At 46.0% G+C, this 24,779-nt stretch overlaps 1 protein-coding gene across 4 annotated transcripts in view; it reads right to left on the reverse strand.

Moving 5' to 3' along the window:
- Window positions 1–4,164: 4,164 nt before the first annotated feature.
- Window positions 4,165–24,779, reverse strand: part of LOC144598593 (immunoglobulin superfamily member 5-like) — a 49,545-nt gene continuing 28,930 nt past the window's right edge. For all 4 annotated transcript variants that reach the window (XM_078408783.1, XM_078408782.1, XM_078408779.1 and 1 more), the window contains 3 exons: window positions 19,870–19,982; window positions 15,584–15,645; window positions 4,165–6,335 (listed from right to left, as the gene is read on the reverse strand). In XM_078408783.1, coding sequence (XP_078264909.1) covers window positions 6,228–6,335; window positions 15,584–15,645; window positions 19,870–19,982 — 283 coding nt within the window. In that variant the 3' untranslated portion in view covers window positions 4,165–6,227. The remainder of the gene's footprint in view (window positions 6,336–15,583; window positions 15,646–19,869; window positions 19,983–24,779) is intronic.

The following is a 24,779-nucleotide window of genomic DNA, read 5'->3' on the forward strand; positions in this document are numbered from 1 at the left end:
TTTTACAGGCATCCCCGCTAATAATAGATTTGCCCTGTCAAGATCCCTTGGCAATCTGATAGATTTCTATCAAATTATTGTTCATTCTTCTAAACTCAAGCCTTGCCTGCCGAATGGACTTCTCATTGCTCAGAGATAGACACAAAATGCTGGAGTAACTCAGCGGGACAGGCAGCATCTCTGGAGAGAAGGAATGGGTGACGTTTTGGGTCAAAACCCTTCTTCAGGCTAGAGAAGCTGCCTGTCCCGCTGAGTTACTCCAGCATTTGGTGTCTGTCTTCGGTGTAAACCAGCATCTGCAGTTCCTTGGCACTTGGCAGAGAGTAGTGCGTTCGGCAGAACGCACCATGGGAACTACACTCGTCCCCCTGCAGGACCTATACATCAGGAGGTGCAGATCCAGAGCAAGCAAGATCATGAGGGACCCCTTCCACCCCAGTAACGGACTGTTCCAGATGCTACGATCAGGCAAACGCCTCCGCTGTCACGCTGTAAAAACAGAGAGGATGAGACGGAGTTTCTTCCCACAGGCCATCAGGACTGTCAACTTTTATAACCCCAGAGACTAAATTTTTGTCTACACTATACTAACTTATTAACTTTATTTATATGCTGTAACTGTAATTCCTTTTTGTGCACAATCCGCAGGCATTGCCACTTTCATTTCACTGCACATCGTGTATGTGTATGTGACAAATAAAATTGACTTGACTTGACTTGACTTGACTTCCTACACACTTCACATCTCCCATACTGTATTCAATGTGGTAGATCTTGACCCACACACTGAGCCTATCTATATCCCTCTACAGACTCGCATCTTGCTCACTTCACAAGTTACTTTCTTGCCTACTTTTACAGCATATCAGCAGCAAATTTAGAAACAATCCCTTCGGCGCCGTCTTCCAAGAATGAATATAAATGGTAAAGTATAAAAAATTGAGACTCCAGCACACCACTCTTTATTTCTTGCCAAATAGAAAAAGACACACTTCTGTTTAATCTGTCTCCTTTTGTCAGTCAAATATTTGTGTGCCAATGTGTTACCTTTGTGTGCCAATGTGTTACCTTTTTCCTGTGAGCTGTTATTTCCCACAATCATGTTTGATGTGACACCTTCCAGCAATCTATTGATTGGAACATATTATTTCTTGAAAGGACAATAAATTGACCAAACCTCGTTCTTCTTTCACAAATCACAGAATGATAGAGCTAGAAGTGTGCCTTTCTGCCCATCTTGTCCATGCTTTATCTACACACATCCTATTTTTCTGCATAGGCCTATGTTCCTGTGTTCTATCCAATTACCTGTCCACGTGTCTTTCTGAAAGCTGCAATTGTTTCTGCCACTATTACCATCTGTGGCAGATTGTTGCATTTAGACAATAGACAATAGACAATAGGTGCAGGAGTAGGCCATTCGGCCCTTCGAGCCAGCAATGCCATTCAATGTGATCATGGCTGATCATTCTCAATCAGTACCCCGTTCCTGCCTTCTCCCCATACCCCCTGACTCTGTGCACTACCCTCTGTGTGAAAAGTGTGCCCCTCAGATCTCCTTTAAATTCCTCCCCTCTCATCTTAAACCTGAGCCCTCTAATTCTAAATTCCCCCATCCTGAGAAGAAAAAAACAGGCTATCTATGCTATTAATGACCCTCATTATTTTATAAACATTGATACTCCATTCCCTTTGTCCTATTTTCACACTTTCTCCATTCCCTTTGTCCTATTTTCACACCTTACACTTCCTTATCTATGTTTCAACCTCTCCCCTGACATCAGCCTGAGGAAGGGTCTCGTCCCGAAACGTCACCTATTCCTTCTCTCCAGAGATGCTGCCTGTCCAGCTGAGTTACTCCAGCAGCATTGTGTGTCTATCTTCAGTTTAAACCAGCACCTGCAGTTCCTTCCTACACATTTCATCTGCTCCACTGCAAAATCTCCTCAAGGTATGTCTACTTTGAAGAAGTTCTCCTCCTCTCTCCGACGAGAGTTCAGCAACATCCTCTCTCACTGCTGCCCCTCTGTGATTCCTCCTGGTCTCCAACTCCACGACCATGTTTTAACCCAGGTATTTATTCACAAAATGCTGGAGTAACTCAGCAGGTCAGGCAGCATCTCGGGAGAGAAGGAATGGGTGATATTTCGGGTCGAGACCCTTCTTCAGACTGATGTTGGGGGGGCGGGACAAAGGAAGGATATAGGTGGAGACAGGAAGATAGAGGGAGATCTGGGAAGGAGGAGGGGAAGAGAGGGACAGAAGAACTATCTAAAGTTGGAGAAGTCGATGTTCATACCACTGGGCTGCAAGCTGCCCAGGCGAAGTATGAGGTGCTGTTCCTCCAATTTCCGGTGGGCCTCACTATGGCACTGGAGGAGGCCCATGACAGAAAGGTCAGACTGGGAATGGGAGGGGGAGTTGAAGTGCTCAGCCACCAGGAGACCAGTTTGGCCAGGGCGGACCAAGCGCAGGTGTTGAGCGAAGTGATCGCCGAGCCTGCGCTTGGTTTCGCCGATGTAAATAAGTTGACATCTGGAGCAGCGGATGCAATAGATGAGGTTGGAGGAGGTGCAGGTGAACCTCTGTCTCACCTGGAAAGACTCATTTTTAACCCAGACTCGCTCGCCTCTGCCTCCGTGCCTTTTTCTATGTGTAGGAGTCCTCACCACCCAGTGATGACCCCCTTCTCCCGTCTTCACCTGTCCCCCTCCTCTTGGACACCCCTGGACAGCCCTTTACCTTCTTTAGGTCTTTTTATTTCTAACTGCCGGCGTGACATTTTCCTTGATCCCCATTCCCTCTGTCCTATTTTCACACCTTAAACTTCCTTATCTATGTATCTCCCTTTCCCCTAACATCAGCCTGAAGGAGGGTCTCGACCTGAAACGTCACCCTCTCCTTTTCTCCACAGATGCTGCCTGTCCCGCTGAGTTACTCCAGCATTTTGTGTCTATCTAAAGAGAAACAGGCCTTTGACTCGAGTGATCTCATATACACTCTGGGGAATCAAAGGACACATTTATCTTTGCCCTTTACTCTTCCACAAAGATTCTCATGGTGTACCTGTCATAGCCACCTTCCCTTCTCTCCTGACCTGTGGTGAGCTCAGATTAGTGATGGAACCCTTTATCAGAAAGCCATGGTTTATTTACATTGATTACCAACATGTCCTACCAACATTTAGCCAGTGGCGACCACTAGTGGTGAGATGGGATTTAAACTTCAGGTTAGGAAGTTGAGGGGGTTTGACAAACTAATAGACTGTGAGAACGATGGACGAGGAGGACTTATACCTGAATCGGAAGAGAGTAATTTCTAGAAGGAAAGGGAAGGGGACAGAGGAGGAGAGCTCTGGAATAACTGTCTAGAGAAGGCAAAGATGGGTGAATATTAAAGATGGGTTTTATAACTGTTTTGTGTAAAACCACAGGTATATCAACATGCTTTATCAAGCAACACATTACTTGAAGTGTATATCTGCAGCTTGCCACAATAATTCAAATGGATTGTGTTGGGAAAATAAACCCTGCCAACATAGAAGATGGAATAGTATATTCGGCCTACAATGTTTGTGCCGAACATGATGCCATGTTCAACTGATCTCACCTGCCTGCACTTCCACGTGCCTATCTAGAAGCCTCTGAAATACCATTGTATCTGCCTCCACTACTGCCACTGGCAATGCGTTCCAGGCCCACACCACTCTCTAAGTAAAAAACTCATCTCCATTAAACTTTCACCCTCTCACCTTATAGCTATGTGGTCTAGTGTAGGGCATTTACATTTACATAGATATATAGTTGCATAGACGATAGGTGCAGGAGTAGGCCATTCGGCCCTTCAAGCCAGCACCGCCATTCAATGTGATCATGGAACCAGTACACGGTTCCTGCCTTCTCCCCATACCCCTTGATTCCGCTAGGCCCAAGAGCTCTATCTAACTCTCTTTTGAATGCTGGAAAAAGGTTCTGACTGTCTACCCTATCTCTGCCTCATAATTATAACACAATTTAGATACATCATTTTATATACATATATTCCCTCAACACTATATAACATAACAAATCACTAATCATAGTCATGTCCAATTGAGAGAGGTCCACAAACAGTAACAGTTTGCAAGTGTACAAAATATATTTATTAACTACTCAATAGCTCAGTAGGAAATACAGTACAGTGGGATAAAACATTAATGCTGATTTTTTGGGTAACCCTGTCAACATACTGACAATCAACAGGTAGCCACGGACAAAATCAACCAGGTAATTTTTCCTTGTCATTATTGGCTGAGCTCGATAATCTGAAGGAGCCAGGCGCCCACTTTTCAAAGCTTTCTGCATAATGTCTCGGCTGCATCTTTTCAACAACACTAGGGCATGTCAGCCTTGAGCATAGATGCAAAACAACTGTGATGCAGGAGCTCTTACGAATGGAATACTTTCCTTTCTGTTGACGTAGGCAAAAGCAGAAGTCAGCACCATAGTACATATTCTGAGCTGGCAGCCAGGGAAAGATTATTGTCCCCAGTTCTTTGGCCATTGTGATTCTTTCTGTTTGCAGATACTTACAGTGGCTGCACCTCCAACATTACGAGTGACTGTATTTCAATAGGTTCTTCACACAGGCTGATGCACAGAGCCAGTGAAAGGCGGCATTATATAAATGGAATCTGGTTCCACAGATTACAAACCTACTGTGGGTTGTGGGGAGATGGGGCGGCACTTGTTGAAAAATGCCCCCTGAAACAGGTTACCTCTGTGGACGGGAGAGGCAAAAAAATAGGTGCAGCTAAAGACGTGCTCCAAAGATGTACAGGTGCGTAGGTTAATTGGCTTGGTAAATGTAAAAATTGTCCGTAGTGGGTATAGGATAGTGTTAGTGTGCGGGGATCGCCGGGCGGCACAGACCCGGTGGGCCGAAGGGCCTGTTTCTGCGCTGTATCTCTAAATCTAAAGTGAGGTTAGTTTAGAGATATAGCATGGACACAGGCCTTTAGGCCCACCGGGTCCATGACGACCATCTGTTCACACTAGTCTTTATCTTATCCCACTTCCTCATCTACTCCCTATATACTAGGGGCAATTTATCTTGCACTAAACATGATGCCCTTTATCCTGCCTGTATCTGTACACTGTAAACAGCATGATTGTAATCATGTATAATCTTTTCCCTGACTGGATAGTGTGCACAAAAAAAAAGGTTATACTGCACATGTGACAATAATAAACTAAATTCATAAAGTGAACTAAATTTACTGAAGCCAATTCACCCACAAACCCACACCTCTTTGGAGTGTGGGAGGAAACCTGGAGCACCTGGAGAAAGTCCACCAGGTCACAGGGAGAACGTGTAAACTCCACACAGACAGCATCCGAGGTCAGGATCGAGCCCGGATCTTTGGCGCTGTGAGGCAGCAGCTCTACCGCTGTGCTACCGTACTGCCCTGTTGACATGGTGATAAATAGATCAAAGAATTTGAGTTCGAATAGAGTTTGAAAGATAAGACACAAAAAAGCTGGAATAACTCAGCGGGTCAGGCAGCATCTCCGGAGAAAAGGAGTAGGTGACATTGTCTTCGGGTCTGAAGAAGGCTCTCGACCTGAAACGTTGCCTGTTCCTTTTCTCCAGAGTCGGTGCCTGACCCGCTGAGTTACTCCAGCTTTTTGTGTCTCCCAAAGAGTTTGAATGTTAGTGTCAGGGTAACACAGAGTCGACCCGATCAGGAGTGGATGTGGAGACAGTAACAAGAGTGTTAAGCTTGAAGGCAGGGATGACATTCCTCCTCCAACTGGAGGACAGTCCTGGCTGGCAGCCTGACGGTGCAAGTCGGCCATGGAATCGATTCTGGAAGTGAAAGTGCAAGGTCAACTTCCATCTCTTTTCTTCTTCAGCAGCAGTGCACTGTGATTAACAAACAATTTAAATACACTCCAAAGAGCACAAGCGAGAAGAAGCGGGTTTTGTCCTTCATTGGAGAAACCGCTTTGTGGGAGAGAAAGCAAATCACTGTCCCTGAGTTTAGTTTTGTTTCTGTCAAACAGTGTGCGGGGTGGAGAGCGTGATATTTACTCTGCCACGGCCGGGAATTCATTGCTTCAACCCGTGAGTGAGTGACCAGGCAATATTCAGATTCTGAATAATTCCAGTGCAAACTGGATTTCTATCGACCAAATAAACCAAAAATAAAACCATGAAATGCAAGAACCCCACTGTGGCACAATCCATCATACGGCTGTCGCGTGTCTGATTTTCCGTGGGTTCCTGGGAATGTTCATCGGTTGACTTTGTGTTCTCTCCTGGACTCCGTAATTATCAGCTGGAGCTGCAGGGGTCTATTTGTCAAGAGAGAAAGGACACAATGATGAAGGCTTTCCAGACCAGGAATGAATCTATTTGCCTTAGAAGGGTTGGAACACAATTTTATCATATCATATCATATCATATATATACAGCCGGAAACAGGCCTTTTCGGCCCTCCAAGTCCGTGCCGCCCAGCGATCCCCGTACATTAACACTATCCTACACCCACTAGGGACAATTTTTTTTTTTTTACATTTACCCAGCCAATTAACCTACACACCCTGTACGTCTTTGGAGTGTGGGAGGAAACCGAAGATCTCGGAGAAAACCCACGCAGGTCACGGGGAGAACGTGCAAACTCCTTACAGTGCAGCACCCGTAGTCAGGATCGAATCTGAGTCTCCGGCGCTGCATTCGCTGTAAAGCAGCAACTCTACCGCTGCGCTACCGTGCCGCCCTTATTGGATTGGTTCTTGGAAAAATAACACTTTGTAGCCGTGTGTATGTTTGTGCGCGCATTTCCCCTTTTCCCAACCTGACACCGTTCAGATAATAATCTGCCTTCCTGTTTTTGCCACCAAAGTGGATAACCTCGCATTTATCCACATTAAACTGCATCTGCCATGCATCTGCCTACTCATACAACCTGTCCAAGTCACCCTGGATCCTTATTGCATCCTCCTCGCAGTTCACACTGCCACCCAGCTTTGTGTCATCTGCGAATTTGCTAATGTTACTTCTAATCCCTTCATCTAAATCATTCATGTAGATTGGAAATAGCCGCGGTCCCAGCACCGAGCCTTGCGGCATCTGTGAAAGAAAATGGACAGACAACATTTTGGGTCAGGTCCCTTCTTCACACTGAAGAAAGCTCCTGACCCGAAATGCCGCCTATCCGTTTCCTTCCACAGATGTTGCCTGACCTGCTGAGTTCCTCCAGCAATGCGTGTTTTTACGGAAGAGTTTGCCCTCGTTGCCTGGGCTGTAACATGACACAGCGAATCATCTCAGCCTTTTCGTCATCAGCCAGATTCACAAACAGGTGGATACACTCCGCCACCCTTCTCTCTCTGAGACTGCAGGGCAAAAAATATATTAGGTTGTAGGGAAGGAACTGCAGATGCTGGTTTAAACCGAACATAGACACAAAAGATACAAAGGTAAGGAAGCGAAAAGTGGGAAAATAGGGCAAAGGGAATGGAGCTCGAGGAAAATGTCACGCCGGCAGTCAGAAATTAAAAAGGTCTAAAGAGGGTAGAGGGCTGTCTGGGGGAGTCCAAGAGGGGGACCGGTGGGGACAGGAGAAGGGGTCATCACTTGGTGGTGAGGACTCCTTCCCATAGAAGAAGGCACGGAGGTGGAGGCGAGCAATTCTGGGTTAAAAACCCAGTGGTCGTGGAGTCAGAGAGCAGGAGGAATCACAGAGGGGCAGCACTGAGAGAGGATGTTGCTGAACTCTAGTCGGAGAGAGGAGGAGAACTTCTTCAAAGTGGACAAACCTTGAGGAGATTTTGCAAAATGTGTAGGAAGGAACTGCAGATGCAAGTATAAACCGAAGATAGACACAAAATGCTGGAGTAACGCAGCGGGGACAGGCAGCATCTCTGGATAGAAGGAATGGGTGACGTTTTGGGTCGAGACTCTTCTTCAGACTGAGTCAGGGAAGAGGGAGATACAGGGATGAGGAAGTGTAAGGTTGAAAAGGAAAATGTATTGCTTGGTACCAGCGACATAGCCTGTGGAAAGGCAATGAGCATGCATGGGATCAAGATAACTCTCTATAATACTTTTGGTCACTCCAGCCCTCAGGATGGAGCTTAGGATAGAGCACTGTGTTCAATCTCTTCGAATGTAAGCTGATTTTGGTTGAGGCCACAGTAAAGTTGGTGTTATAAGCCTGTAATCTAACAGTGCATTCACAGCCAGAAGAGCATTTTACCGTCTTAAGATGAACCCAGGCCTTAGAGAGCAGTGCTTTCCAAGAGGACTTTCACATTGCACCACTTTCCATTGCTTTCTCCCCCCCCCTCCACCCTATGGTTGGGACACTGGAATGACAGGTACAGGCCTACAACTCGCAGTCAAAGAGCCTCCCACCAGGCACAGTCTAACATCTAATGAATGGCCACAAAAGTGAGGTCATGCAATGTCACCCAACTGGCATGGGTTGTAATCTAATCTAAGTTTGAGGAAGAGTTCCGACCCGAAACATCACCTATTCTACTTCTCCAGAGATGCTGCCTGACCCGCTGAGGTACTCCAGCATTTTGTGCCTATCTTTGTTCTAATCAGCCCCATACTAGTTCTTCGAAACAGAGCCTGAAGAAGGGTCCCGACCTGAAACAACGTCACCTGTCCATGTTCTCCGGGGATGTTGCCTGGCCCGCTGAGTTACTCCTGCACTTTGTGCCTTTTGTTTGTCAACCAGCATCTGCAGTTCCTTCCTACACATCGCTGGAATTTAGAAGATTGAGGGGGGATCTTATAGAAACTTACAAAATTCTTAAGGGGTTGGACAGGCTAGATGCAGGATAAGGATAAGGGGGAAGTCTTTTAGGACCGAGATGAGAAAGTTTTTTTTCACACAGAGAGTGGTGAATCTGTGGAATTCTCTGCCACGAAGGTAGTTGAGGCCAGTTCATTAGCTATATTTAAGAGGGAGTTAGATGTGGCCCTTGTGGCTAAAGGGATCAGGGGGTATGGAGAGAAGGCAGGTACAGGATACTGAGTTGGATGATCAGCCATGAACATATTGAATGGCGGTGCAGGCTCGAAGGGCCGAATGGCCTACTCCTGCACCTATTTTCTATGTTTCTATGTTTCTATCTGCAGATCCTTGTTTCTTGGAATCCCCCCCCCCCCCCCCCACCCCACTCCCCCAAAATAGCTCTGACTGCCACACCATTCCCCACCCTCCCGCCCAGTCTACCTACCAACCTGACCACCCCATGTTGCCCCTCCCTCCACTCCCCACACCTCCACTTGTTGACGATGGCAGACACAAACATCTCATCGCCTGAAAACTCCAGCCTGTTTCGTTGCTATGGAAACGGCTTTGGAGCAGAACGGTGTGCAATCTTAGGTGCCTGAGTCCTCCTGAGAACGGAGGGGCTGACACAACAACTGAAGGTGTCCTTCTGTGTCAGCGGTGTGGCAGGTGTGTGGGGAAAAAAGACCACAAGCTGCTCGGAATTTATTCCCTAAATGTCAAGGTCAGATTTGCATTTTCACTTGGTCCTGCAGCAAGAATTATGCGCCAAGTAAGTGATATCCATTCATTTGCATATGTTGGGCATAACACAGACAGTAATTTAAAATGTAATTTTGTATTTCTAAATTACAGCCTAATCTGGTGTTCCTCATTAAGGAACAGGGGTGGGAGGAAAGATGAATCCTTTGGGGTAAAGCAACCATCAGGCTATTAAACACCGAAGATAGGCACAAAATGCTGGAGTAACTCAGTGGGGTCAGGCAGCATTTCTGGAGAAAAGGAAGAGGGGACGTTTCGAGTCAAGAACCTTCTTCGGACTGAGATTCAGGGAGGGAGACACGGACTTAAACACTACATCCATTTAGAACTGAGATGAGGACCATTTAGAACTGAGATGAGGAAAAGAAATTTCAGTCAGAGAGTTGTGAATCTGCGGAATTCTCTGCCTCAGAAGGCAGTGGGGGCCAATTCTCTGAATGCATTCAAGAGAGAGCTGGATAGAGCTCTTAAGGATAGCGGAGTCAGGGGGTATGGGGAGAAGGCAGGAACGGGGTACTGATTGAGAATGATCAGCCATGATCACATTGAATGGCGGTGCTGGCTCGAAGGGCCGAATGGCCTCCTCCTGCACCTATTGTCTATTGTCTATTGTCTCCCCATCAGCTCCACATAGACCTGCCACATACAGCAGCAGACTGTGCGGTATGGCAGAGATCAGCAACAGCCCAGGATGTACGAGGGTAGCCAGCCACTACCGGGTGACCACGACATGGGGCGGCACTGTGACGCAGTGGTAGAGTTGCTGCCTTATAGCGCCAGAGTCCCGGGTTCAATCCGCACTACGGGTGCTATCTGTATGGAGTTTGTCCGTTCTCTCCGTGACCACGTGGGTTTTCTACGGGTCCTCTGGTTTCCTCCCACACTCCGAGTCGTACAGGTTTGTAGGTTAATTGGCTTTGGTAAAATTGTACATTGTCACGAGTGTGTAGGTTAGTACTACTGTACAGAGTGATCGCTGGTCGGCATGGACTATGGTGAGCCAAAAGGCCTGTTTCCACGCTGTATCTCTAAAGTTTAAAGTCTACATGGGAGAATATTACGTCGGCGAAAAAGTGCTCCGGCAAAAGAAAATATCTCCGAGAAATAAAAAGAATTTGTGGCCAGAAATGTGAGCAAGATTGCTCTCATCCAGGTAAACATGATTTTCTGCAACACAGCACCATTTGTTATGGAGATGCAGTTGAATTTCAAGACCAATGCACCTAAACATCAGAGGAGCTGGGCAAAATCAGGCTGCCGTTTCCTGCAAACATTGTGATAAGATTTGAGTAAAAGCACAGCAAACTAACTCCCACAGATTGCCATGTCAGCAACTGGGATCTGTGTTGTATGTCACTGAGGAGCAATACTATCTACAATTTGTGGACTGCAGTTGCTCTGATTAACTGTGGCAGCAGGAAGGATGCTACGCAACTCACACAAACAAATTTGCCCGTCAGTATTTTAAGTGCAAGCATTCATCAGACTTCACTGCCATTCACCATAAATTGCAACACAATGCAAACTTTGTGGAACGTGCTGAAAAGAGGGTTTGAGCATCTTGCCTGAACTGCAAATCAAACATTCCCCTCTGAAATTCAGATACAAATCAGATTAGAGACTACAGGGATAAGGATCTATGGATTGTGTTCTCTGGAGTGCCAGAGTCTGAGAGCAGACCTGATCGAAGTTTATAAAATTATGAGAGGCACAGTTATGGAGACAGTCAGAACCTCTTTTCCCTGGGTAGGAACGTCAAAGGCCAGAGGGAATGGCTTTAGTTTAGTTTAGTTTATTGTCACATGTGCCGAGGTACAGTGGAAAGCTTTGTGTTGCGTGCTAACCAGTCAACTAGACTACAAACCCACACAGAGCCAAGATAGCAGCCAACACAGGGGATTATTCACGTGCTAGCCACAGAAGCAGATCTACAAACTCACATTACAGTCGCTCCACACTCTTAAATCTGTATTCCTACAGCAACATTTCCTACTCTATTCCCTTATCCTTTATCTATCATGGAGTGATTGTAATCATGTATTGTCCTTCTGCTGACGGGTCCGCGCGCGACAAAAAGCTTTTCACTGTACCTCGGTACGAGTGACAATAAACTAAATTGAGCTGAACCGTCCTTGCGATGTGGATGGAGACTGGAGCACCCGGAATACACCCAGGGAGAACGTGCAAACTCCACACAGATGGCACCGGAGGTCAGGATCGAACCCAGGTCTCTGGCATTGTGAGGCAGCAGCTCCGCTGTGCCACCCTTAACGAGGGTAAGGAAGAGAATTCCATAGTTTAAATCCTGGCCACTGATAAAGGAACAATGAAAGCCAGAATTGAAGCAAAACAGACCTTCACGGGTTATGTTGCTGGAGAGAAAGGCATGATGAAGTGTTAGTGCCATCTGTGCATGAATACATGGGCAAGGCAACCGGATTGGCACATGAAAGGTCTGCCCTGTAGCGTTTTAATATTTTCTCTCTGACATGTTCAGATTCCTATCCTCAGATAAACTAATGCACATTTTTAATAGACGCAAAAAGCTGGAGTAACTCAGCGGGTCAAGCAGCATCTCTGGAGAGAAGGAATAGGTGATGTTTCGGGTTGAGGCCCTTCTTATTTGGCTTTGTGCATTTGGGTAAATCACTGAGATTTATTCCATGTGCCAGGAAAACGATATTCCTCTTCCATCCATATAAAAATCAAATTATAACTTAATAAGCAGAAGCTCTTTTAATTATTACTGTGGGCCTTGAAACACTTCACAAAATGAATTGCAATTTGAAGTGCGGAGACAATTAAATGGAAAATGTGGGCATCGTTCCCACCAAAGGTACATTTGCCAATGTGTAGGAAGGAACTGCAGATGCTGGTTTAAACCAAAGATAGACACAAAAAGCTGGAGTAACTCAGGGGGTCAGGCAGCATCTCTGGAGAAGAGGAATAGGTGACATTTTGGGTCGAGACCCTTCTTCGGACCCTGACCCTGACACCCACCCTGTCAATGCTCTCAATTATTGTCCATCCACAATTAGTGTTACGTTGAGAACATGGTCAAAAGCCCACCATATTTGTGAACAGTCATGTATCTTTCTCTGAAATGCATTAATGGACCAGCGAGGTTCCACAACTGTCTAGCAGTTTAGCAGTGCACCATGGAAACAGGCCCTTCAGTCCATGCTGATTATCGATCGCCTGTTCACCCCAGTTCTATGCTATCCCCCACTTTCCCATCCACTCTACACAACAGGGGCAATTTACAGAGGGCCAATTAGCCTACAAATCTACTCATCTTTGGATTTGGGAGAAACCAGAACACCTGGAGGAAAGGCAGGGAGAACGTGCAAACTCCCCACAGACAGCACTCAAGGTCAGGATCGAACCCGAGTCTCTGGTGCCGTGAAGCAGTGGCTCTACCAGCTGCGCCACAGGGCCACCATGTAGTTTCCCGGTTTTCATTCCTTCAGTGCTAGCGTTATTTGATTAATTGGCTTAAGATTCCCTGTCGGCCATAGTATAATTTAGACATGTCCCTGATTCATTGATCTAAGCCTCATTCCCCTAACCTAATTATTATGCTACTCTAGCCTCTTTGCTTCTTTGTCCATGATATTTGTGAGGCTTATCTAATAAATATGCAGACATTGATTTCCACAATCATGCTCTGCTCCCCTTAGAATAACTGATAATTTATTTATTGTTCATTTTTTAATTCTGTAGTTGTATTTTATGTGCCTGTAAAGCTGCAGCGAATAGTAACATTGTGACTGGAACATCGTTCCATGGAACATGGCAAGGAGGGGGCTCATCCACACTCTCTGGGCCTGGTAGCACCTAAACTAAACTCAAGGGTGGAGTAACTCAGCAGGTCAGGCAGCATCTCTGGAGAAAAGGAATAGGTGACGCTTTGGGTCGAGACCCTTCTACAGACTGAGCATCAGGGGAAAGGGAAACGAGAGATTTAGACGGTGATATAGAAAGATACAGAACAAATGAATGAATGAATGAAAGAATGAAAGAAATGCAAAAAAAGCAATGATGATAAAGGAAACAGGCCATTGTTAGCTGTGGGCTAGGTGAAAATGAGTTGCAGACAATGAGACAATCTTTTCTCTTTCTGGATTTACATTTTCATTCTCATATGAAGCTGGATCAGTTCACACCAGAAATGGTGAAGAATGAATGCTGAGGTTTTATTCAACTATGGCAGGGGTGGCCAAACTTGCTTAATATAAGAGCCACATACGATAAAGTTCAGATGTTTGAGAGCCGCAAGACATGAACAAAAGAGCCGCAAGACATGAACTTAAATATTTTTACTAACCATGAACATTAAACTTACGTTTTATTCCAATGGGGTCTCAATTCGTACCCAGTAAATAATTATAAAGTTTTAAATTTTTTCTTATTTACCTTTTATATTAACTGTGATGAAAAAAGGAGCTCAGCCAACATATTTCCACGAGCCGCATATTAAAGGTCAAAGAGCCGCAAGTAGCTGGCGAGCTGCGGTTTGGCCACCCCTGAACTATGGGATGGCTACAAGGCCACAGGTGGAATTCAGTATGTGTCTAAAATATGGCCAGTTGTCACCTCCTCCCCTTCCAATTGTAATCATGATCGTACTGAGTAGGGGGAAGTGAGCTGTCATCTGTCGGTGAGGACTTTGGTCATGTTTAAAAGTTCCGTTTGGACGGTATAATTCAGCGAGTGATGGCTGGCCGGGGACACATCTGTGAAAGCCAGTGAGCATTAGCACAGTTTCTTGACCAACTCTCTGCTATTTCACCAAATCTGCCCATTTCTGTGCCCATAACTGCATCTGTTTCAAAAAACTGCTGCTGAATCCTGCAGCCAAGATTTTATTTTTTGTTGCAGATTTTGGCTTTTGCAAATCTGTTCTGGTCGGCCTCCATAAATGTGAGCAGCAGAATCTTTTTTATTGCATGTGTCCTAGCTCACATCGTCCATTCGCTCATCTCTCCTGAACTCACCGACCATTATTGGCTTCGGCCCCAACGGATAAAAAATGATTATGACGACCTCAGTCATGCCTTCTGGTATTCGCAGCAATTCAAGAGGTATTAACAGATCAATGAAAACATTTGAAAGAAATGTAAACACTTTAGAACGTTCACCTAAAACTACTCCAAGTTGTGAAGTTGCAGTTATGTAAGATGTTGGTGAGGCCACATTTAGAGTATTGTATTCAGTTTTGGGCACCATTTTACCAGGAAAGATGTTGTCAAGCTGGAAAGTGTGCAGAGAAGATTTACGAGTATGTTGCCAGGACTCGAGGGCCCGAGCTATAGGTAGAGGCTGAGCAGGCTAGAACTCTTGTAGAAGTGTACAAAATCGTGAGAGGAATAGCTCCGGTAAACGCACAGAGTCTCTTGCCCAGAGTAGGGAAATCGAGAACCAGAGGACACAGGTTTAAGGTGAGGGGGGGGGGGGGGGGGGAAGATTTAATAGGAACCTGAGGGGTAACTGTTTTACACAAAGGGTGGTGGGTGTATGGAATGAGCTGCCAGAGGAGGTAGTTGAGGCAGATACTATTGCAACATTGAATAAACCTTTAGACAGGTACATGGATTGGATAGGATAGGTTTGGTGGGATGTGGGCCAAATGCACTCAGGTGAGACTAGTGGAGATGGGACATGTTGGTCGGTGTGGGCAAATTGAGCCGATGGACTTGTTTCCATGCTGTATAACTCTAACTTCTGGAGTCTGAAATGCAATATTGGTACAAAATTACAATTTAAAATGATCTGAGTCATGGGATCCTAGCCCCAGGCCCTCACAACCTGAAGCCGAATGTTACATCTCCCAATTGCCTCCAATTTGTGAATAACCTTACACATTTTTAGTGCCTGTACCCAAATATCGTCACTTAGTTTATTTTCACAAACAGACCTCACCGAGTCAGAAGTTACATTATCCATGATCTTTTATGCTTAGCCGACTGATTAAATTCAAAGGCTGCCTTAGGATGGTCTGCCATTGCTAAACAAGTCTGCTTCACCTACCTCCAAAATGTTGCGGTTCGTTTCTCTAGACCTCATATCAATCCAGTAAGGTGAAGTTAAACCTGACCAGGAAACAATAACAAGAACAACTCAAAGCTAGTTTGTGCTGTTGTATGTTCACAAGCAACTTTAATAATCTTTGCCTTTATAATCACGGGTTACGTAGTAAACAGTCACAAATTATGATTTGGCCATTATTAGTTGTTATAGCAGTTGAATCTTCATTGTAACCAGGATGGAATTGTCCAGCTTTGCCAAGCAACTTTACTTTAGACTTTAGAATACGGCAGTGAAACAGGCCATCCGGCCCACCGAGTCCGCACTGACCAGTGATCTCCTCGCACCAGCACCATTCTGCACACAGGGGACAACTTCCAATTTACAGAAGCCAATTAACCTGCAAACCTGCACATCTTTGGAGCGTGGGAGAAAACCCGTGTACCCGGAGAAAACCCACACAGTCACAGGGGAGAACGTGCAAGCTCCACACAGACGGCACCCGTAGTCAGGATCAAATCCGGATCAAATCACTGGCGCTGTAAGGCAGCAACTCTACCACTGCGCTACTGTGCTGCCCGAAGCAGCATCTCCTGCATCAGTCCACATCGCAACCCAGTGCTAATTTTCCGTCCCACTCTCGCTCTGACCCTTCTGTTCATGGTCCCCTGCACTAATATATAATGATGCCCAGTGTAAGCTTGAGGAACATCTTCCATCTGGACTTGTTGCAATCTTCAGTACTGAACTCTCCAACTTCATGTGACTTGCTTCCTCTGCCTGTATCGAGTATGGCCATTTCTCCTGGCTCAGTTTTCTCTTTACTTTCACAGTCCAACCTGTCCTACAGCCCACAATTTTTGCAACTGGAAAAGTTTATTCGTTGTTTGTCCCATCATTCCCTCAATGTGCTTATCTCAAGTCTTTTGTTTATTTTCCCATATTGCCCCCATTAACCCATCGATTGGATGAGCTTTAGAACATCCCCACATTAACCCCGGCCTCACCCCATCAGGGAGGTTTCCTTTGTCCAATCCATCTAGCATCTGCACCCAACCAACCAACCAACCAACACTCTCTCCACTTATCTTGCTATTCTGTTTCCCATTTCTGATCAAGAGTCTTCAACCTGTTATGTTAACTGTATCGCTCTTTCCAAAGATGCTGCCCGGCCTGCAGATTGCTTCCAGTAGTTTCTGTTGATATTTTAGATTTCCAACAGTTTTTTTTTTAAACATTTCATTTACTGTTGAATTACCTATTTTGTTTTTTGAAGCTGCTTTGTTATTTACAGTGTTTCTATCCAAATTCAGTGGGGATGAAAGGCAAATCAGTCCCAAAATTTAGAAGGATGAGAGGAGATCTTATCGAAATGTATAAGATTATTAAGGGGTTGGACACGTTAGAGGCAGGAAACATGTTCCCAATGTTGGGGGAGTCCAGAACAAGGGGCCACAGTTTAAGAATAAGGGGTAGGCCATTTAGAACTGAGACGAGGAAAAACTTTTTCAGTCAGAGAGTTATGAATCTGTGGAATTCTCTACCTCAGAAGGCAGTGGAGGCCAATTCTCTGAATGCATTCAAGAGAGAGCTAGATAGAGCTCTTAAGGATAGCGGAGTCAGGGGGTATGGGGAGAAGGCAGGAACAGGGTACTGATTGAGAATGATCAGCCATGATCACATTGAATGGCGGTGCTGGCTCGAAGAGCCGAATGGCCTCCTCCTGCACCTATTGTCTATTGTCTAAACCAACCACTGTTATATTTGAAAGCAGCCTATTGAATTGAAAGATGCCAAAGGATCATTGAACCATGATACAACCCTGTACAGAAAGGAGATGATTTGATCCATTTGCCTACATCAACTCCTTGTAAGAGATATTTATTATTATTTTATTCATCCACAAGATATAGACAAGGGCATGGTTTATTGGCCATCCCTACTTGCCTTTGACCTGTGATGTTTATTTTCAGGCATTTTGAAGTGTTGTTATAAGTTAACCACAGCCACTGCTTTCACATGATGTGATTAGTTCTCCATATAAAGGAAGCTAATGGACCTTAGAGGTTTTTATGATGATCAAGTAGTTGAACTTCTTCCCAGCAGAGGCAATTCAACCATTGCTACTGCACAACCATCAAAAACCATCAGTCCTCAAAGTGGACATACCTTGAGGAGAAATCGCTGCGATTTTCTTACACAGTCTGAAGAAGGGTCTCGACCCGAAACGTCACCCATTCCTTCTCTCCTGAGATGCTGCCTGACCTGCTGAGTTACTCCGGCATTTTGTGAATAAATACCTTTGATTTGTACCAGCATCTGCAGTTATTTTCCTACACATCAAAAATGCCTGTTCCTTTTCTCCAGAGATGGGGGCGGCACGGTGGCGCAGCAGTAGAGTTGCTGCCTTACAGCACCAGAGACCCCGGTTTGATCCTGACTAGGGGGGTGCTGTCATATTCAATTAGTTCTATGTTACCCTACTTCTGCATCCACTACCTACACACAAGGGGCAATTTACAGAGGCCAATTCACCTACAAGCCTGCACATCTTTGGGGTGTGCGAGGAAACTGGAACACCCTCAGGAAACCCACACGGTCACGGGGAGAACATGCAAACTCCACACAGACAGCACCCGAGGTCAGGATCGAACCCAGGTCTCTGGCAAAATGCAGCAGTGGCTCTACTGGGTGCGCCTTGCTGGTTCTCATGTTTGGTGCGATTTGCCTGCATAGCATGCAGAACAAAGTTTTTTGCACTGTATCCGTGAGAATAATAAACAAAAATATCAATTAATAATACAAAATTTTCATTCCAGAATATATTTAATTATCTGAATTGAAACATGTTGCTGGATCCTCAGGTCATCAGTTGCTAGACCAATAGCCTCCACTCCTTCACCATCCTCTTGTGCTGCCCTGTTACATACTTTGCCCTGTCCTTTCCCCCAAAAGCTCTGCGAATGCTTCCTGTTAACATATTTATCCAATTCTTTTTCAAAGTCACTGCTACCTCTACCCTTTCTGGCAGTGTGCTCCAAATTATATCAGAGAGGTACTTCTTATTTCACTGCTGAGGCTTTTGACCTTATTAATGCAGTGTCCACTAATAATGAACTCTTCCGCCACTAGGAAATTGGTTCTCCTTGTTTACTCAAAATGAAAAAGTTTTGCCCGTCAAGTTGACACCCTAGTGTTTCCAGGTATCTGAAGACCCTCACCCATGTTATTATTCGAGTGAGTGTCTTCCCACACTTTCTATCTAAAACGTAATGGGCAGAGCTGGACTCTCTAGGAGAAGTCTAATGGGTAGACCCTCTCATTTTGCTAGATGCCAATGGATCATTTAAGAAGCGTAGGAAGGAACTGCAGATGCTGGTTTAAACCGAAGATAGACACAGAATTCTGGAGTAACTCAGCGGGGCAGGCATCATTTCTCGAAAGAAGAAATGGGTGACGTTTCGGGTCGAGACCTTCCGAACTTAAGAACGTTCAGTTTAACTTTCTCGTTTTTCTAATCAATCTTTTTATAATATTGGATTTTGCTTTAATGTTCTTTCATTAAATGTTATCTAGCTTGTTAAGCGATTCACTAAATTCTTCCCGGCAGGATTAACCTCTCATTTTGCTGGATGCAATGAGAATAACATGCTGGATGCAGGCACTATCACAAAGTTTAACCAGGTGCTATTGCAATGTTTAAGAAACATTTGGACAGGTACATGGTTACAGTAGGTTTTGAGGGATATAGGCCAAAAGCAGGCAGGTAGGGCTAGTGTAGATGGAGCATGTTGGTCGGCGTGGGCAAGTTGGGCCGAAGGGCCTGATTCCATACTGCATGGCTCTGTGGCTCTATGACCCTAACCTGGTATAATCCATCACTCTCCTTCCTGTTTCCATTCCTTCTGAGGGGGGAAGCAAGCACCATTTTGTGTGATCCACTTCTTTAAATGATTTGTCTATGGCAACAATGTGCCTGAACCTGTTATCCAAAAGAAGACACAAAGTGCTGGAGTAACCCAACAGGTCAGGCAGCATCCCTGGAGAATTTGGATAGGTGGCATTTCGGGCACTCTAGCATTTCTTCAGCACTTCACCACTATAAATCAGGAAGGAGCCGCAGCTGCTGGTCTACACCGAAGATAGACACAAAACGCTGGAGTCTATTTTGTGTTATCCAATAGGTTGGCAATCTCAAAATAAGACCAATACAAGATCTCCAAATTTATGTAAGAGGTCACAGGAGGAGAGGGACATATTTTCAACTGTGAACATAGTTCAGCACTTACTTGGGGTAAATCGGTAATCATTTTCACTTCCAACGGACATTCCAACGTTATCCACACCGTATATTTCTTTACCACCTGTGGACCTCTCAAGTGGAGTCTTTGTTGACCTTTTCCTTTGAATGGTAAATGCAGATTGAAATTATTAAACAACAGGAAATGTAGCTTTAACAGAGGCAAAGAATTTTATGTGGAAAAAGTACACGTGGATTTCTTCTAAGTGAGGATAAAGCCTGTTGTTTTCTCACTAACTGGAAGGGAGCAGATGGGATCAGTGCTAAATCACAGTTTAAGTGTGAAGGACCCCATGATTCAAAACACGTGAGAAGGTTTTTTTTCTACAACACTACGGAGAGGGGGGATAAAAAAAAACAAGTTTCAATTCATAATTTATCCAATGAAAGTAACAACATAAAATTCCCATCACATTAATGGCCGTCGCTGTGGTGGGATTTATACTCATGAGAGACTTTCTCTCACCCTGTCTCATCCAATTCCTCACCTCCAGATTTTTTGTTTTCTCAGCCAAAGTATTTAATTTTCTACATGACTGCCTAAAGCGGCTGACAGCAGAGCAAAGTCAAAGTACTGCAGTTCCTGCACATCCACCCACGGATGTGCTGAACAATTAAGCAGCCCCAGTGTGAGAAGGTTGTTCCATTTTGTACGTTCATCGTCTGGGCACTGAGCATTCCACCGTGCTATTCAGAAGGGAACTGAGTGCTCACCCACACATCTAAGCAATATTCCTCCCTCCATTAACAAATCAGTAAAAGTTGACTTTGACTATAGTCATTAACTTGACTATTTATCCCCTCTCGTTGTGGAACCTATTGACTCTACTCCCTAGCATGACGATAGTCCCTCGATTTTAAGTTAGAGGCGGCACGGTGTCGCAGCGGTAGAGTTGCTGCCTTACAGCGCCAGAGACCCGGGTTCGATCCTGACTACGGGTGCTGTCTGTACGGAGTTTGTACATTCTCCCCGTGACTGCAAGTGTTTTCTCTGAGTGCTCTGGTTTCCTCCCACATTGCAAAGACATACAGGTTTATTCTTGCTATTGAGGGCGTGCAGTGTTGCTTTACTAGGTTAATTCCCGGAATGGCAGGACTATCATATGTTGAAAGACTGGAGCGACTAGGCTTGTATACACTGGAATTTAGAAGGATGAGAGGAGATCTTATCGAAACATATAAGATTATTAAGGGGTTGGACACGTTAGAGGCAGGAAACATGTTCCCAATGTTGGGGGAGTCCAGAACAAGGGGCTACAGTTTAAGAATAAGGGGTAGGCCATTTAGAACTGAGATGAGGAAAAACTTTTTCAGTCAGAGAGTTGTGAATCTGTGGAATTCTCTGCCTCAGAAGGCAGTGGAGGCCAATTCTCTGAATGCATTCAAGAGAGAGTTGGATAGAGCTCTTAAGGATAGCGGAGTCAGGGGGTATGGGGAGAAAGCAGGAACGGGGTACTGATTGAGAATGATTAGCCATGATCACATTGAATGGCGGTGCTGGCTCGAAGGGCCGAATGGCCTCCTCCTGCACCTATTGTCTATTGTCTATTGTCTATAGATTAATTGGCTTCGGTAAACATTTTTGTCCCTAGTGTGTAGGATAGTGCTAGTGTATGGAGATCGCTGCTCAGCGTGGACTCAGTGGGCAGAAAGGCCTGTTTCCATGCTGTGCCTCTAATCTAAACTAAACTAAATTCCAACACAATTTAAATTGAAGAACTGTGAAATTACTCGCATTTTTGTTCCTCATGTTATGCTGGTGATTGTAATACAGATTGGCATTAAAGAATGTTAGGATTTAGAACAAGTGCAACACATTACACCTACTGCATTAAGTTACTAAACCGGTACTCAAGAGTCGGGGGTCTATTAATCTGTAGACACAAGTTTGAATCCCACCACAGGAGCTGGGGCTTTTAAATTCAAGTAAATATTAAACATGAAATTAAAAAGATGATAAAACTGCTAGACTTGCAAAGGTCATGAGGAAAGGAAATGTGGCATCTTCGTTGAGCCTGGTCTTTATGCGGCTCCAGACTCACTCTTATGTATCCCCTCGAGTGGCCTTGCAAGCCACTCAGATCATTGATTTAGGAAGGGGACCCAACCAGTGGTAGATACATCAACCTAAATGAGTACATTTTTGAAAGAACTGATCTTTTACATAATGAAGGTAGAAACAAAATGCTGGAGTAACTCAGCGGCTCAGGCAGCATCTTGGGAGAGAAGGAATGGGTGACATTTCGGGTCGAGACCCTTCTTCAGACTCTAACTCTAACAGCATTTTGTGCCTACCTTCGAGTTAAACCAGCATCTGCAGTTTTTTTTCCTACACATCCTTTTACATAATGAAAGTACCTGAAGACACTTCATAGGAGCATTTTTTGAAAAAAAAGCCACTGAGATACATAAGGACCATGATGGGAAAATGACTCCATCGTTAAGGTGCAATGTCAGTAGATGCGAACCAGTAACTCAAACATCTACTTTGATCTGTTTACTCTTGTCATTTTTTTACAGGCCTGCGTAACCATTGAGTGCATCACAGACGAGTCTGATCGGACATCTATTTAACAAAATAACCATAGTGGAATCGGTTCGCTCAACACCTCCGCTCAGTCCGCCTTAACCAACCTGATCTCCCGGCGGCTCAGCACTTCAACTCCAACTCCCTTTCCCAATCTGACCTTTCTGTCCTGGGCCTCCTCCATTGTCAGTGAGGTCCAGCACAAATTGGAGGAACAGCACCTCATACCTTGGGTAGTTTACAACCCAGCAGTATGAACATTGACTTCTCTAACTTCAGGTAGTCCCTGTTTTCCTTCTTTATCCCCTCCCCCTTCCCAGTTCTCCCACTAGTCTTCCTGTCTCCTACTACATCCTATCTTTGTTCCGCCCCCTCCCCTGACATCAGTCTGAAGAAGAGTCTCGACCCGAAACATCACCCATTCCTTCTCTCCCGAGCTGCTGCCTGACCCGCTGAGTTACTCCAGCATTTTATGTCTACCTTCGATTTAAACCAGCATCTGCAGTTTTTTTGTTTCCTACACATAATGGTATCGGGAGTAGGCCATTTGGCCCCTTATTTCTGCTCTGCTATTCAATAGAATATTATGGCGAGTCCGAAACTTGCTAGTTGTAGACGAAGTTTATTGCAGCCGCAATACACGAATACAGAGTCAAAACAACAAGTTACAGGACAACCAATATAAACTTACTGTCTTCCTTGAAGACTTCGCCGAACTGGCTAAAACGGGCGCCAAACGCGCACCTGACATCGCTGGCCAATCAGCGATGTCGTTTCCTGGACCAATCCCCATGGTCGCGTTCCCACGTGACCTCGCTGGCCAATCCGAGGGTTCGACTACCTGGACCATTCTCTATGGTCGCTACATGACCCCCCCCAGAACCCGAGGTGCGGAACCTAGCAGGGAGCCGGATTTCGCGACCATAACGAGTACGGAGAGGGACAGCCTGAACCACAGGAGCCGGAGGTTCCGGACTTGGTGGAACAGCCGGAACGGGAGGTTCTGGAGGAACTACCGGAACGGGGGGTCCTGGAGGAACTGCCGAAACGGGGGGTCCTAGGGGAACTGCTGAAACTGGGGGTCCCGGAGGAACTGTCGGAATGGGGGTTTGTGGACTGGGCGGAACTAACGGAGGTCGGCCTCTTCTAGGGGTTTGACCGACCAGGACTGGTTGATCCGGGTCCAAATGGGCAGGTTTGAGCCGGGACACCGAGACGAGTTCACTCTTGCCGCCCATGTCTAAGGTGAAAGTAGCCGTTCCCTTACGTAAAACCCGAAACGGCCCTTGATAGACCCTCTGCAACGGGGCGCGATGGGCATCTTTACGCAAAAAAACAAACTCACAGTCCTTCAGGGAAGACGGTTCATGTACCATGGGACACCCATGACGTGAAGTCGGCACTGGAGCCAGGGAACCCACCCGTTCCCGGAGAGCTGCTAACGCTGCTGGGACTGTAGGGAGCAGTGCTGAAGTGTCCGGAAACAGATCTCCAGGTACTCGAAGGGTCGAGCCATATACCAGCTCTGCGGACGACGCACCGAGATCTGGCTTAGGAGCCGTCCGGATGCCCAAAAGAACCCAAGGGAGTTGGTCTACCCAGTCCGGGCCTTCAAGCCTTGCACTGAGGGACGCCTTAAGTTGGCGGTGGAACCTCTCTACGAGACCATTTGCCTGGGGGTGATATGCAGTTGTGGGTTGTAATTTGGACCCGTACAGTTCCGCCAGCGCGGCCCAGAGGGACGAAGTGAACTGTGGTCCTCTGTCCGTTGTAATAACTGCCGGGACCCCGAAACGAGCTACCCAATGAAGGGCCAAAGTCCTAGCACAAGACGCTGACGAGATGTCAAACAATGGGAAAGCCTCTGGCCACCGGGTGAACCGATCTACCACCGTGAGGAGGTGGGTGTAGCCCCGGGAGGAAGGCAAAGGCCCGACCAAATCCACGTGGATGTGGAAAAAACGAAAAGCCGGGACTTCGAAATCCTGTACGGGGGGCTGGACGTGGCACTGGACCTTAGCGGTCTGACAGGGCACGCAGGAACGTGCCCACCCCGCTACCTGTTTCCGCAGGCCATGCCAGACAAACCTCGCTGCCACCAAGGCAGAGGTGGAGCGGATGGACGGGTGCGCCAGCCCATGAATGGCATCGAAAACCCGGCGCTGAAGGGAGGGCGGTACTACCGGCCTGGGGCGAGGAAGAGAAACATCGCACCAGACTTTCGTGCCCTCCGACCCACAAGCTACCTGGGCCAACTTCAATCCCGAAGTGGTGGACTGGTACGTCGAAACGGTATCCGCCAGGAGCTGTGCCTCCGCAAGCTCCTGGGGATCCACTTCGCAGTCCACCGCAGAAATAGGGGGAAAAGCAGG

The sequence above is a fragment of the Rhinoraja longicauda genome, chromosome 12 (genome assembly GCF_053455715.1).
Source record: "Rhinoraja longicauda isolate Sanriku21f chromosome 12, sRhiLon1.1, whole genome shotgun sequence".
NCBI classification, from domain to species: Eukaryota; Metazoa; Chordata; class Chondrichthyes; order Rajiformes; family Arhynchobatidae; genus Rhinoraja; species Rhinoraja longicauda.